This window comes from Tuber melanosporum (assembly GCF_000151645.1).
Source record: "Tuber melanosporum whole genome shotgun sequence assembly, scaffold_41, strain Mel28".
NCBI classification, from domain to species: Eukaryota; Fungi; Ascomycota; class Pezizomycetes; order Pezizales; family Tuberaceae; genus Tuber; species Tuber melanosporum.
The window spans coordinates 17,072-31,569 of record NW_003299086.1 but is presented as its reverse complement, the minus strand read 5'-3'; the positions used below and the strand labels follow the sequence as shown (position 1 = coordinate 31,569).

General features: G+C 47.1%; 5 protein-coding genes; 3 read left to right on the top strand and 2 right to left on the bottom strand.

Annotated features, from left to right (window-relative positions):
* Window positions 1-17: 17 nt before the first annotated feature.
* On the bottom strand, window positions 18-2,458 carry GSTUM_00007993001 (uncharacterized protein). XM_002839778.2 has 6 exons: window positions 2,130-2,458; window positions 1,804-2,075; window positions 1,568-1,749; window positions 698-1,503; window positions 623-637; window positions 18-571 (listed from the first exon to the last, which is right to left on the bottom strand). Exons 1-6 carry the CDS (start codon window positions 2,205-2,207, stop codon window positions 239-241), a joined length of 1,686 nt encoding a protein of 561 aa, XP_002839824.1. The 5' UTR covers window positions 2,208-2,458; the 3' UTR covers window positions 18-238.
* Window positions 2,459-4,142: 1,684 nt separating this feature from the next.
* Window positions 4,143-5,196, top strand: GSTUM_00007992001 (40S ribosomal protein S27; the record flags this gene model as incomplete). XM_002839777.2 has 4 exons in its annotated part: window positions 4,143-4,230; window positions 4,403-4,410; window positions 4,573-4,635; window positions 4,695-5,196. The coding sequence occupies 4 exons, from the start codon at window positions 4,143-4,145 to the stop codon at window positions 4,875-4,877; spliced, it is 342 nt and encodes a 113-aa protein (XP_002839823.1). The 3' UTR covers window positions 4,878-5,196.
* A 2,634-nt stretch (window positions 5,197-7,830) lies between these two features.
* GSTUM_00007990001 (uncharacterized protein) lies at window positions 7,831-9,553 on the top strand (the record flags this gene model as incomplete). Its single annotated transcript, XM_002839776.1, has 6 exons — window positions 7,831-8,029; window positions 8,158-8,216; window positions 8,273-8,358; window positions 8,416-8,767; window positions 8,890-8,974; window positions 9,024-9,553. 6 exons carry the CDS (start codon window positions 7,831-7,833, stop codon window positions 9,551-9,553), a joined length of 1,311 nt encoding a protein of 436 aa, XP_002839822.1.
* Window positions 9,554-10,900: 1,347 nt separating this feature from the next.
* Window positions 10,901-12,963, bottom strand: GSTUM_00007989001 (uncharacterized protein). XM_002839775.2 has 3 exons: window positions 12,450-12,963; window positions 11,981-12,347; window positions 10,901-11,935 (listed from the first exon to the last, which is right to left on the bottom strand). Exons 1-3 carry the CDS (start codon window positions 12,854-12,856, stop codon window positions 10,979-10,981), a joined length of 1,731 nt encoding a protein of 576 aa, XP_002839821.1. The 5' UTR covers window positions 12,857-12,963; the 3' UTR covers window positions 10,901-10,978.
* Window positions 12,964-13,109: 146 nt separating this feature from the next.
* GSTUM_00007988001 (uncharacterized protein) overlaps window positions 13,110-14,498 on the top strand; it is a gene marked incomplete at its 3' end in the record, with an annotated part of 1,974 nt that continues 585 nt past the window's right edge. The window contains exons 1-3 of the mRNA XM_002839774.2: window positions 13,110-13,467; window positions 13,536-13,635; window positions 13,700-14,498. The exon at window positions 13,700-14,498 is cut by the window's right edge and continues 585 nt beyond it. Of these exons, the coding sequence (XP_002839820.1) occupies window positions 13,215-13,467; window positions 13,536-13,635; window positions 13,700-14,498 (1,152 nt within the window). The 5' untranslated portion in view covers window positions 13,110-13,214.

Sequence of the window (14,498 nt, the reverse complement as noted above, 5' to 3'; positions counted from 1 at the left end):
ACACAAGATCGCACGCGCAATTCCAGTACCGTATTTAATAACTCAACTATTTCCATTCACGCACCCAATCCACCCTCCAACGAATTTGCACGACGGTGGTATAGGATACCATAAAGCTAGAACAGAAGAAAAAAAGAAACCCTAGACTATGACGGAAAAATAAATAAAAACAAACCCTATCCAACCATATGACTCCAAAATTCGCAAACCCCATTCTAGTCCCCAAAACGAAAGTATATTATGCGTCATCTCCACCTCTAACTCTGGCATCGGTGCCATAATTCCTGCGCTCGCCAGTCTGTCCTCTAATATCCTCCCAAGCAGCATTAACTCTGCGGCCGGCACCAGTGAGAAGGCTCTCATCTTCGTCATTCTCAGCATCTTCATCTTCGGCCTCCCTGTTTCCAGATTTCGGGGGCCTGACAAGACCTGTAAGGAGGGTGATGAGGTAAACACCTAGGAAAGCGAATTGCGACCAGAAGGCGAATGCGCCAAAGTAGGGAAAGTTGAGCGTGACACGGTTAAGGAATGTTGAGACGAAAGTTGGTGTGCAGATGTCTTGAGGCCCAGTCTCGGAGCATGGAATAATGAACTCCTTGTTATTGCTGCAGTCACGGTAGACGCCAGTTTCCAGTATCTGGGCCTGGTGTGTTAGCTTTTTGTTGTCTCAACACGGAGCTGAAAGAGAAAAACCCACAGTCTTATTGCAGAACTTTTGTCCACCGTAGTGGGCGTACTGTGGGGCAATGATCATGGTAATCGAGTAATTGGCAGCCAAAACTGTGAGGGTTAAAATGACTGTTGCCATCAACAGACCTTGTGGCTTCGTATGGCCAGGCCTGATCCGAAATATTGATACCCACAAGAACCTGATTCCAACGAATGCCGTTCCTACAACGCTGGCAATAAATAGGTCCAAGACAAGAATCAAAGCTAGGATATAGTCGATGGGAAATACTTTGCTAGTAGCAACAAACAGCCAATTGATAGGGTTCGGGATGTTCATCTTGGCAAGTATGTATCCGCAGCTTTTCCCACACACAGAGTTCTTGGATTTGTCAATCGAGGTCATCAACATTGAGATGAATATCGAGATCGACAACAGAAGGACCAAGATCCCAAGGAGGATCTCGAAAGGCCTCCCAATAGCCTGTAGCTTCCCAAGCCATTTCCGTGTACCATGGGTACCTTCTTCGGCAACTCTCTGTCTGCGCACAAGACTTCTCTCTTCACGCTGTAGGCCTTCTAACTCGCGTCTATCTTTGGCGGTAAACCTAGAGCTAGGTCCGCCGGCGTATCTTGCCTCGATAATCCTCTGCCTCTCGCGATTCAAGAGCAAATCTTGGTGCGCCGAAGCTGAGATTGATGGAAGGGATGCACCGCGTATAGATCTAATGAGAAGTTGGGGCGTAAGGGCAAGTCCAGGAGCTGTGTAGAAAACGTAGGGAACAATTCCGAGGCATAGCAAGGTTCCAGTGATGAATGTCAACGCGCGTTCTCCGTCTGTGCATATGTCCTCATTAGGGGGTGGTCACCAAATGTAGGGTAGTTATGGGGGGGTACGAACGATTTTCCAGGAGCAACTTCTTGAAGTAATCGAGGTCCAAATGCCCCTTTGTCTCCCGTGCGACAGGAAGAAAGAATCCTACCACAAGTAAAATTATTACTAACATGAGGAAGCAGAAGCTATATTTCATAGCCCCCTTGATCCTTCCGCTCGTGGTAGCATCGACATCCCATTCCTCGTACCTGTACGGAAGTCAGCAACATGGACCGGGTAAGAACATCCAAACAATAGTCTACCAGAAATAGGCAAAGGGGATGACAAGAAGACACATAATCACATCAAGTGAATAGAGTAGGTAGTAGACAATCTTCAAGCCCAGAATAATATGCGCGACAGTTTCCGGACCCGCCCAGTCCTTCTTGAGGCCCGTGGCATTGTTTGTGGTACCGGAGACGAGAGCAATATCGACAGGCAGAAGGCAAACGGTCGCAAGGAGAGAGGTGAGGGATAGAACGCAGACCACGGTCACGAAAGCGTCGCGATCGTGACGATCTTGGTAGATTTTAACCTATTTACAGTTAATAAGGTTCGTCGATACACAGGCGAGAAGTGGGAGATGCACAAAGACGGATGCAGCGATCACCGTAAATGCGAGGACGATGATTGCAGTGATCCAGATGAGAGGGATCGCGACGGTCATGATTCGGGGTGAAAAAAGGGAATGTCAGGAAATCCAAGGTTGCAAGGGGTGCCACTCAGCGGTGAAATTAGAACCAGTGTTTCAACACACGTTATCACGGCACCGGTATCAATAAAGAAAGCTGAGACAGTCAAAGAAGCGTATCTCAGAGTCTCATACCCTTGAAGGAGAAACAGTGGAAGAGAGTAGAATGGGACTATACAACGGAGAAGGGAGGGTGTAAGAGAGAGGGGGGGAAGGGAGAAAAGAATGAAGGAAACGAAGGATGGATGTTTGCCCGTTTCCAGTGGGTGCTCCTGTGAACGATCAGGATGACGTCTCCCCAAAGTTGGATAATACGATCACAACCCTAACCCTTAGGAATCTATACATTAAAAGCAAAACTGAATGTTGAATCTTCTGATTGGTCCAGACTGGTGCAGGTACGGTATGATACCGGTAAATTTGTATGTGCTGCGAGTAAGCTCAAGCAAGTAACGTTGGTGGACTACTTGCTTGTTGATAGTCATATCATATTCATCTCTATTCCTATCATCTCATCCGTAGCTATCATTATAGTTCCAATACTGGCACCCTTTGGCAGGAGTCTGGTGCATACTCCGTAGATAGCCTAGGGTATTTAGGGATGAATTCTCTCTACCTTATTATATAATCCACTTGAGTCGTTACAACGTTACAGCAACTTGCCAGTGGTCTATCTTGTGACCATCGCACCCCCTTGTCTTGGGGTTCTTGTATCGTACTGGTAAGTGAGAGGGGGATTAATGTTATGGTGGTATACTTACTATTGCATATAGAAATACCCCTTCATCCGGTTCATCTTGCAGGCCATGAAAAAAGCCGGAAGGATGCGAAATTTGCAACCTTAATTAACTGTGGCTGTTAACTCCTGGGTTGTCTGTCAACCGGTATAATAGAAGCAGGATCCGCTGGTGTTTTCTACTATGACTAGGGCTATTAGTGGTATTGTGTTGCCTCCACACCCTAAAGTGTATAAGTATGATAATATTATGATATGTCAAAACAACACATAGACTACCCTATCATTGTTGCTGTAAGAGTAGGGTTAAAAATAGTATTTTAAAACAAAAGAGCCTGATGTTGCCGATCTCAATAGGATATTATGCTATGATAATATTATGTAGATAAGCGATGAACAATACAAACACATAAATACTCTCCTCCAATTATGGGAAATACTCTGTATGTCAAGTCTTGAATTGATTATTTGTTATATACAAATAGTTTCTAATGTAGTCATTTTAGAATAATAAATTATGGTAAAGAGCCTTCTTTCCTAGTTCCTTAACCTATACCCTATTCTCATCTTTATGATAATAATATTATTATAAAAATAATATTATAATAATATTATTATTGTGAAAATAAAAATATACTGTGATATGTTTGTACACGCCGAACACACCCCTATAGAAAAAGCTTTAGCTGCCATAATTTGTGCCATAAAAGTCACTTTTATGGCATAAAAATGACGCACCGAACGGGACCTAAATAAATTTCGTACAAGACAGGTTAATTCCTTATATTCGGTAACTAAACAGGTATCATTTCGCGGGTCAACCGAAATTAACCGTTCGGTGGCTTTCTGGGGGGTACCGTACGAGTACGAGTACTATACTTGAGAGATCATAGTTTGTTTTGTCTGCTGTGTCCTTCGAGTAGGAGCCGTTTCCGGTGCTTGTAGATGCCCACAAACGGTTTAAGGACATTGGTATTAACAACTCTGGTCAGACATATTCCGTGGTCCACTCAAGTACAGTACTCGCGCGGCTGAGTTGAAGCCGGACACCCAAGGTGACAATTTCCAGACAAAGCATCAGGCTTCAACTCCGCCTGTCTGGGTGTATGATAGACTATGCATCACCGGAACCATGAAACTTTCAAGTCCCAAAAGGTAGGGTAACTCCCCCCTACATGCACTCCCCTCGAGAAAAAAAAACGAAGTCACTTCGAACCCTAACTCGCACTAGATCCCCGACACCTGATAATCCTTGGCAGCCTTGTCAAATTACCGATACCAATCTCCTCCACACTTATCTCCACACAACCCATCAAATAGCGTCACTGAAGCAACCACCAACGTCGAACCCCTCAACCATCGAACAGACAACCACTCCAAACACCACGTCAACGCAAAAAAACAAAAGCAAAAGCAAAAAAGCATTAACGAACAGACAAAATGGTATAATTCCCCTTTCCCTCGATTTTCCATAGGACACTTTGAGACAGCGAGGTTGAAGGCAGGCCATTGAGGTCATGTTTTTGAGCTAGCGCGCGATCGTGATGCCAAATTTTCTGGGGAGAAAAACAAAAGGGAACTCATTGCTAATATTATGCTTTATAGGTTCTATCTGAAGATCTCCTTAACCCTGCCCCTGCTGCTGAGGCCAGAAAGCATAAGCTCAAGGTGATGAACTACTGTCATTTGTCTCCAAGATTTCGGCCCCGCTAACCGCACATCCATAGACTCTTGTTCCAGCTCCTCGTTCCTTCTTCATGGACGTCAAGTGCCCCGGCTGCTTTAATATCACCACTGTTTTCTCGCATGCCCAGACCGTCGTCATCTGTGGATCCTGTGCCACCGTTCTTTGCCAGCCAACAGGTGGTAAGGCCCGTCTCACTGAGGGCTGCTCGTTCAGGAGAAAGTAGGGAAATGGGAATGTGGAAACCTATAATGGAACGTCCCACGGGGTCCATACTATCCCAATAAAAATTGATTAACCTGCTTTTTTGTTTTATTAATTTTTTTGGGGGGGGAGGGGGTGGTGTGAACTTTATGGGACGCTTTATCGTGGGCTTTATGAATTTTTTCACAGGTGAAAGGAGGATGGGACAGTGTTATTAAAAAAAAAAAAGCTGTCCCTGTATTTTTCTTAATTTTCTTTTATCGGGGGATTTTTTCAATTTTTTTCAATTTTTTTCGTTCTGCGGGGTCGGTGTACTGATAATAGAAGACGGATGGACTCGACCCTCCAGCATGTGCTGGGTGACAAGCTTTCCTGATATTAGCTGCCATATGGTGTCAACCTTAGTGGGTTTATTCTAATTCATGATTTCCGTTCATCGTTTGGAGCGCCTTTGGTAATTGCACACTGGTGGTGGGCTGGTTCGTAATTAAGCTTCCATGGTCTCCCGTGATTTTCGTGTGGTTATGGTCGATTCGGCATATCCTGCCAACTAATGTCTTAGCCAAAAGATATTGTTCGAAACCTACGCAATCGAGCCCGGCGTATCAAGAGCAGTTCTCATTGAGTCCTTCCAGTGGTGAATCCATGGGATGAATTACAATTTAGAATGGTTGTGACCCTCGGGCGCCAGGAACCTGCCTGTTTTTCGGGCATTGTGATACTCGACGGTCACTTGTGTATTGTTTTCGTCAATGTGCTGGTACCCTACAGTATTCACTCACCATCAGCTGTTGATTGATTAAGTAACCTCACAGACTTAGGCCATTTATATAATGTGGACCTTTGCCCATAAACCCACCCCCAAATTCCCAGAAAATTTAATGATGATTGAGCCGGCCGAGTATTCAATCATTACCTATGCTTTATATAATTTAGGCGCACCCCGGACCTCGTATCCTTGCTTATCTTCTCATTATCTCATTATGTATACTGTGCAACATTAATCTCCAAATTCGATCCATCAGATAAGAAAAATACGATCTATGACATCTAATCTGATGCGCGTATGCTGAGCAATGCACCCCAGTGCAGTTTGCATCACACATCTAACAATGTATCACATAAGCAATGACTCATCCACCACGGTATACAATATCAATAAAATGTAACTAAGCGTAATAATATAACAGGAGCACAGAAATCGGTCCGCGAGGAGCGAGGGGATGCTAGTATGTGGTACTCTCCCTTCAGATTCCAAGTTCCCAACCCACAGCATGGCTCGCATGCTTCCGGGCGAGACCAAAGCATGCTCGAGCGTAAGAAAGGATCGGATGTGAATGGCTAGATTAGCCGCACCGAGCTCTCAGCCATTCAGAAGGTAACGCATTTAGGAGCACAGAATCCTATAGGGTAGCTGTAAAAAATCTTTCGTCAAACTCTTCGAGGTTGATCACCGAGCCGTGTCCGCCCAAATTGGTGAAAATACTCGCTTGGTGTTAGGAATGGTATCCCTACTCGAGTACACTATGATACCTCTTTAGCACGATAGCAACACCTATTTATGAAGCCATCTGGCCCCCAGCACCACACAAGCGCGCCGTTCGAGAACCGAGCGAGGCGAGGTCTTTTTGTTCCTTTTTGGCCGCGGATGCGGGACCTTGATTAACTACTATAAAGCGGATTTAGGTTCCTGGTTCCAGGTTGGGGACTCCGCCGGTCTAAGTATGAAACCGTATTATAAGAAATGTTTCAGATAAGGAGGAGAGACATGGGAAGGGAGAGGGTTTTAGATACATGGCCGGTGCAACAGTTCACGTCCCATATAGACCGCGCATTTTGGTTGTAATATATGCTGCGGTCGCTCATGTGCACGATAATCTCTTCTCCTTCTACCCTAGGCTAAAGCGCTTTTGTGACCCCTTGCGGAGCCGGCGGAGGAGTACTGGGGCACATAAGACTGGCAACGGAGTGCTTGTTGGTTAGATTCTTGGGTCTTGAAGTTTTGACTTAAAGTTTTGACTTCCCTATTCTCTTTTGGGGTGGATGGAGGGTGGAGAGAGGAAGCAGGTTATATCATACCTGAGGGCTTCCTAATCTTGTTGACGAGTGATGCTTTATGATTGTACCCAAGATAATCTTTAACATATGATAGGTGCTTCAGTGACCACGAAGTAAAGTAGAAGGGATAGTATCATGTTTTCCAGGGAGGAAGGGTTACTGGAAACTAGAAGGAGCCTTAGGCTGCGATACTGCCTTGTCGTTCAAAAAAAAAGGAGGAAATAATAACGGTGTCAGCGTGTTCTGGTCATTGCTCGCACTGTGATAAGGCGCTTGCAGAAAGTCCCAGATGCGATGGCGGTCGATTCCTTTGAAGATGTGCAAAGTCCATGCCAGAACTCTCAAAAACCATTTCCGGGACAAGATGACCGGGCCAGCCAATCATCGGTAGTCACTCGGGCCGAAAGCAGGCTCACGAGTCCCACCAACTCCCGCCGTTCGAAGGAAAACTGTCTATGTAGGGGGCCCTTTTACCATTCTCTTCATGGACAAAACTTGGCCCATCACTCACCTTTCTTGCAATTCTTCACCCATTTTTCTCTCAACAATACATTTCTCTAGTAAAACGTTAGACACAAAACTTACCGCTTAATTAAGAATACCTAGTCATACCGTGAGCTTCTTCCTCTCCATTTCCTCCAATTTACAAGAATGATAATTATCATAATCGATTAATTTTAATTACCCTTTCCTTTTCCTTCCCCTGCCTCGCTTATCGTGACCCCGCTGCCAAGGCGATAACCGATAAGCAATATTTTTTTCTTTTCCAATCCCCCCCCACCATCCCATACTTCGACCTGCCCTCAAGCGAAACATCTGCCATATCAGGTACTGCGTTTACCAGTATTTACCTGAAGCCCTTTTGATAAAAACACACTCAAGCTGACTGGTCCGTTGGGGGATTTATTATAGAAGACATGAATCACCGTTTCAACCATGCAAAGAGTATTGCTAAGGAGTGCCATGGGAAAATTCCCGTCTTGAGAGCTTTGCCCATAAGAGTTCTTGCCGTTATTATGGCAGTCGCTATTGTGAACATGCTCTGTTGGGTGGGTGTGGGGGTTGTCTTAGTGAGCCTCCCTTTGCTCTTTCTCCCTTTATTTCTGCCAACGGATTGTTAATTGAGAACAACGGGAATTAGAATAAGCATAAGTCTACTTCCCCCTTTCAAAGCTTTAGAGTTTTACGATGGGAATTCATCAATTGACGCTGGCGTTGGTCCTTTCATAGAGGGATGACCGGAGCTTCGGTTTTGGCGTATACTTTGGGGTTGAGACATGCTCTTGATGCCGACCACATTGCTGTGAGGAATTGCTTATTATCTCTACATGGAGAGTGGAGCATAGGCTAAGGTAACAGGCCATCGATCTCACTACAAGGAAATTGATTGCATCCGGACAGCGTCCTGTTACCGTTGGGATGTATTTCAGTCTCGGACATTCTACGTACATGCCTCCTGCCCCCTAACCACACCTCCTAGCAGCACAATCTAACAATCACAGAATTGTCATAATCACCTCAACTGTGGTTGCCGGAACAACTGCCGGTGTGAGTAAACACTTCGATGATTTTGCCCGTGTCGGCAGCATCATCGGAACTTCTGTTTCTGCGGCCTTCCTGCTTATTTTGGGTGCAATAAACATATATATCTTGTATAAACTCTTCAAGCAATTGAATATTCTCTTGCGTTCCAGCCAGGAGGGTATTCTGTTCAGCGAGGGTATCGTGGGTGACTGGGATACTCCGGGGGTGGGGTGCTTGACGAGGATGTGTCGCGCACTTTTCAGGTTCATTGATCGGCCGTGGAAAATGTACCCGTTGGGAGTGCTCTGTGAGTTCTCCTGCGTTTTGGGGGTAGTGGGGATGTTTGAACGAAGGACTAACGGAGATCCCATTGCAGTTGGCCTTGGATTTGATACTTCTTCAGAGGCGGGTAAGGAAGTATGCATTTCTGGAGGGGAAGCTAACTAGAACAGGTTGCCCTTCTCGGAATCGCCTCCATCGAGGCGGCGCACGGGACGAGCATCTGGGTTATCCTAATTTTCCCAGTCCTTTTCACTGGTACCCCCCTTCTCCTCGTGAGCCTCACGCATCTACTAACGCTCGAAAGCGGCAATGTGCCTCGTCGACACAACTGACGGAGCCTTGATGTCAGCCCTATACACCACCTCCTTTGCCCACGATGACATAGCAATCGTTTACTACTCCATAGTCCTAACCACCCTAACCATCCTGGTAGCGGTAGTGATCGGTGTGATCCAAATTCTCTCTCTGATCCACCACGTCAGAGAACCCACGGGGCCTTTCTGGGACGGCGTCAAAAAGGTCGGTGAGAGATATGACATTGTCGGCGGGTGCATCGCCGGTTTATTCGTAGTTACAGGGATCATGGCATACTTTATGTACACACCTATCCGTGAGACCATCGACCGGAAGAGGTTCCTGATCGAGCACGCTGCATCCGCCCCGTTCAGGGAGGGTGTCAGTGCCGCTCCGACAGACACACCCGGAGGTGCTAATACTACTACGAGGGTTTCTCTGCCCGAGGGGGAAGTGGGGAGTGGAGGGAAAGACAGAGGGAAGACTGGTGAGGCTGTTGTTAGACACTTTGAGGGAAAGGGGGGGAGCTCTGGGATGTGAACTTTCTCTAACGGTAGTAACGGTAATGGTGACAATGATAGGATGAATAATTCAACCTTTTTCAAATCGTATGCTTGCTTGTGGTGTCGAAATTTGGAATTTAGGAAGTATTAGTGTGCTGGAAGAGCTAGTGCTCAACTTTATCACGGCTATCATACTCGCTTGGTGAATCTGGAATCATTGTGATGCGATGTGATGTTGAAACATACTTCTCGCACTACTGCAGTGTTACTCCTACTACTGATACTTTCTCCTTGCATTAAACCTGATGGTGCATCTAGACATCCTAGACTATTGAAGATACCTCCTTGCCTTTCTCACACACCACTTTTCTCTATTATTGTTATTGCTCGCTCAAGCTATTTGTCTTGCTCCAAAACAGTAGATAGTCAGGGTCTTAAGCCCTTCCCTTTGAAAGTGTTAAGCATTCAAGTTTCTCAAGCGATCGATCACTTCTTTATATCTCATATCATTGTTCTATCCAATATTCTCACAATATTCTCACAACATGTGACGTGCCAGCTATGGCGAGTTGGCGAGTGATAGCAAGTGATTATTGCACAGACCAACTGAAGGAGTACCGGTATTCAAAGTTAAGGAATGGAAAAGTTTGTCGAAAGCTTGGCGTTTGAAGGATGCATGAGCGGAAAAGAGACTGGCTCTCCCGGTTGAAGGCTCCCTAGGCGGTATTCAAGGGATTGCTCTGCGGAGAAGGGGGACATGCTATTGGCCAAATAGGATGAAAGAAAGGCCAAGGCCCTGTTTGGCATGCCACCATATGGAGAGGGAATGATATTTTTCTTGGAAACTCAAATCCCTTGGGCAAGAGAGCATGAGAGAAAGCCATTTCCCGATAGCAGCCGTCTTTTTGGCAATTGTTATGGATCAGGAAACCTGTAGGGGGGGTCCCTAAGTTGAGACATAAAAAAAGGTGCATTCGTTCTGCCGTACCAAACGAGCCCTAAAGAGAAACTCATTTAGGCCCTCTATTGGACATAATTATTTTCTCATGGTATATGTGGGCTAGGGGATATTTTCTTTTTTCCCATCCCCTGGCACCATTTTCCATTCCTAACTTTGAACACCTTAATACCGGAGTGGGGAGTACTTGTTGTATCATATGGCTTGGATTTGTTCAGCGTCTGGGTATTACCGTGTCTTAACTACGCCAACGACTGTAATGCACGAGGCAAAATGCCATTTTTACGCAGCTTAATAGGATCCCAAGTGACTGAATTCTACTCGTATTTACCTGTATTCTAAAGGTTTAAAAACTGAGCCCACTGCCAAAACACCCACCGGTGCGCCACCATACATATAGCCACCACTGCGCCGAAAACTCGACTCTCAACGCCCGATTCTCCAATCCCAATTGACATCGAAGGCCCCACACATACATCCGACCCACCACCTACCTACAGAATGTCACCGTCTCTCCCCCTCCCCGTCAACAGTATACCCTCTCGCAACCCCACTCCTACCAGCCTCTACTGCAGCTCCGAATCCATCATTCCCATTCTCATCCTCCTCATACTTAATAAGGATATCACTGTCTAGGCCTCTCCATGAGCGCTTATCTTTCAAGAACTGCGCAGCCGGAGAAACTACCCCTCCAACGGCACCGCTTAATTGTTTTGACGAATTCGAGGTGTGTATTAATGCAGATGAGGGGGTGGAGGGATCTTGAGAGTGCTTTATGGAGTGAGGTTTTCGGGGTATGTGGCGGGGTTTGGTTACGTATCGGCCGGTGCGTAGGTCGAATTCTGGGGGTTCGTCTTCCTCGTCGTCTGCTTCCTTCTCCCCACCATCTTCACCACCGGCTGCCTCTTTGCCGCTGGCAGCAGCCGCAAGCTTCGCATCCCCATCCATCTTAAGCAAACTTTCGAAATCAGACACCCAGAGACCCGTCCATTCCCACCCGTCCTTCCCGCTAAGTGCAATTCCGATCTCAAACGGGGTCACCACACCCCTGAAAAACCCCTTTCCGCTCCCTTCTGCACCCCCCCCCACAATCCCCTGCTCCCAGCAGCCTACACCTACCCAAACCTCTACTTCGGCGAAATTCGCCAGCTTCTCGACGCTGATCTTACCAACGACAACTAAGTAGCTCTTCCTTCCGGAGTCCCGGATCTGCCGTTTCAGCATTGATATCACTGGGAGGTAGTTCTTTACGTTTAGGGTGTTGACTAGAATTCCTATTACATTTGCGCTGCGGGCATGGGAGAGGAGGGCGTATCGCCGGCGGAGGAGGACGGAGGTGGTTTCCCGGTTGCAGGTTGGTGGAGTGGTGGTTGTGTCATATGTGTGGATTGAGTGGACACGGGAGTTTAGGACTAGGAGGAGGGAGGGAAGTGGGGGGGAGATGTGAAATAAGGAGTATGACTTTAATCCCTCTCCTTCTTCCCCTTCCCCTTCCCCTCTTTCTACTGAGAAGTCTGGGGGAAAACTCCTGTTGGGGATTTGAGCTGATGGGTCGTGTATCACTTCTGTTGGATAAACATTGGCGTACCCCATTCCCTGCAGAATCTTGTGTAAAGGCGCGACATGAGAAGAATATGTAACATCCGCCATTATGATCACCTTTTGTGATTTGTCCGAGAATGTAGTGCAGAAAGTGCTGGCGGCATAGGTCAGGTCGAGAGGGTTTGAGGTGAAGACGTAGATTACCGGCAGACGGGTGGTGGGTGAGAGGCAAGAACGGCCGTAGTGCACAAGGACATCGGCGCCACAGTGTTCTGCGGCGATTTCATCGATGCAGCAGGCGGAGTACGAGGTGTCGGCCAGGATGAAGGCTCTCTTGGGCTCTGAGGTTAGGGTAGCGGAGGTTGCGCTGGTGGTAGGTTGTGTGGTTTGGGGGGTGGAGGATGTTTTACAGGAACATACTTTGGCACTTGACGGTGCTTCGGGCGTTGCTGTTTCCTCATTGTGTATTGGTTTCGTTAGTGAATCTGTAGCGCAATTTCCTTCCCCTTTGAACTTTGCTCCTCCGCTCCCCGGCCTATCCCCGTTCTCTGTAGTTCCTGTCCGAGGCTCTTGCCCATTCTCCATGCTTATACCCTCCAAAACGAGCTCATAAACCCTCGTACTATCCCCCAAGAGCTCATCCGGGAACTGTAATGCAACTCTTGTATACCCACGAGCTATAATCCCCTCCACCGTCCGGTCAATCTCATATAGCTCTTTGAAAGCCACTTCATCGAGGTCTCGGTGGGTCCAGAGGTTTGCGGGTTTCTCAACGTTTGCAGATTCGAGGATTTGTGTGTCGGGAGTGTACAGCGGGAGACCGCTGGATAGGGCTGCCATAGGGAATATAGTTGTTTGAAGGCCAGTGTGGCTTGTGTGATGAAGGTAGACAGTGCTAAATACCGGTATGATAGGCGGAGTTGAACTTTTCAGTATTGCTCTGTAACACAACAACTGCACGGATACCGGTAGTGGGGCAAGCTATGGAGAGGGGGAGATGTTCAACAACGTAGAGCCTCAAGAGCCGGGTAAATCAATGTTAAAGTTCAGGGCTCACCTGGACCTGCATTTAAAGCTGTCAAACCCGCCAGTCAATCCATCCAACGAAAGAAAAACAATATTATAATAATATTATCATACAAAATATACCGATTCCAAAAGTTTGTCCTCCGGCGTCACGCCGGACCTGATCCCAGCCATGGTATATAAATGCAACAAAATCTTCCTCTCCTCGGATATTTTCTCCCTCTCGGTTCATCCCACCATGCCACTTTATGCCGCTGGACTCCTAAGCGGGAGGTTGGAAGTCTACAGATGGGGCGATATGTCTGAAGAGAGTGGGGAACCAATGGGGGTGATGGTTGACTATGGGGGGAAGTATGCTATGCAGTGGGGTACGAGAAGGTATCGCGAAAGTTGCAGGGCTGTTGCTTTTACCACCGGTGGTGAATGTATTGTGCTCCCCTAGCGTGAGGTTTTTGGGGGATGTATGTAAGTTTGACATTTCTGGCATTCATAGGTATCTTCTCTGCCGGTGTCAATTCACTCCTTAAGCTTGCCGACGTGGGTACGGGACAGGTTGTTTCGAAGGCTTATATTCCTTCACTAAAAAATCTCACGTAACATTTCCAATTTGAGTCTATTATATCCTAGAGGAGTTGCTGACGAAACATTGCCCTACAGACATGAATATCCCTCGGTCATCACTCCATTATCTCCAGTTCACCTGCTCGTTGGCACTGACTCTGGGAGAATTCATCTCTACGACGTACGCGAGAATAGTCTCACACGGCCAGCCCAGACATGGAAGAAAGTTCATGATGACTACATTTCTTCAATCACACCACTGCCTTCCTACGGCGGCGGCCTCCCCCGCCAATTTGTCTCTACCGGTGCTTCTACACTTGCCTATATTGACTTCCGTAGGCAAGGGAAGGCCGTCATCAGATCGGAAGACCAGGAAGACGAGCAACTCTGTTCGGCATATGTATCTGGCCTGCCTGCCAGAGCCGGGCGCGGAGGTGAAAAGATACTTGTCGGGAACTCCAGTGGAGTTGTCGCGCTATGGAATAGAGACGAATGGGAGGATCAGAGGGACAGGATCAACTTTTCAAAGCCTTCTGGGGAGTCTGTCGATGCCGTTGTCGCTCTGCCGGACACGTTTCAGCATAGGAATTCCGAATTCGGGAGGTTTGTAGCTGCTGGGTCTGCCGACGGAAAAGTCCGGATTGCCAAATTAGGGAGTAATCGCATTGTCGAGACTCTTCAACATTCCTTGACTATCGAAAAAGTGAAGGGCACTTTAGCCACGCCGAGTCTCTCGAACGGCGACGAAAGCGTAGACGGTGTTACAGAGCTCGGGATAGACTGCGAAGGAAATTTGGTTTCTGCAGCCGGTTCAACCATCAAGGTCTGGTACTGGGACGAGAATACCCCGGATGTTTCAGCGCCCAGGGAAAAAGGAAAGCGCAGTCCGAACGAA

Excerpts from the sequence above, each read along its gene's own strand:
- GSTUM_00007993001 (XM_002839778.2), bottom strand. The coding sequence starts at position 2,207 with ATGACCGTCGCGATCCCTCTCATCTGGATCACTGCAATCATCGTCCTC. Across the intron at positions 1,750-1,803 it reads ATCCCCTTTGCCTATTTCTG|GTACGAGGAATGGGATGTCG; the intron begins GTAGACTATTGT and ends ACTTCCGTACAG. Across the intron at positions 1,504-1,567 it reads GAAGTTGCTCCTGGAAAATC|ACGGAGAACGCGCGTTGACA; the intron begins GTTCGTACCCCC and ends ACATATGCACAG.
- GSTUM_00007989001 (XM_002839775.2), bottom strand. The coding sequence starts at position 12,856 with ATGGCAGCCCTATCCAGCGGTCTCCCGCTGTACACTCCCGACACACAA. Across the intron at positions 12,348-12,449 it reads ACAGCAACGCCCGAAGCACC|AGCCTTCATCCTGGCCGACA; the intron begins GTCAAGTGCCAA and ends AGAGCCCAAGAG. Across the intron at positions 11,936-11,980 it reads GTTTTCCCCCAGACTTCTCA|TCATACTCCTTATTTCACAT; the intron begins GTAGAAAGAGGG and ends GAGGGATTAAAG.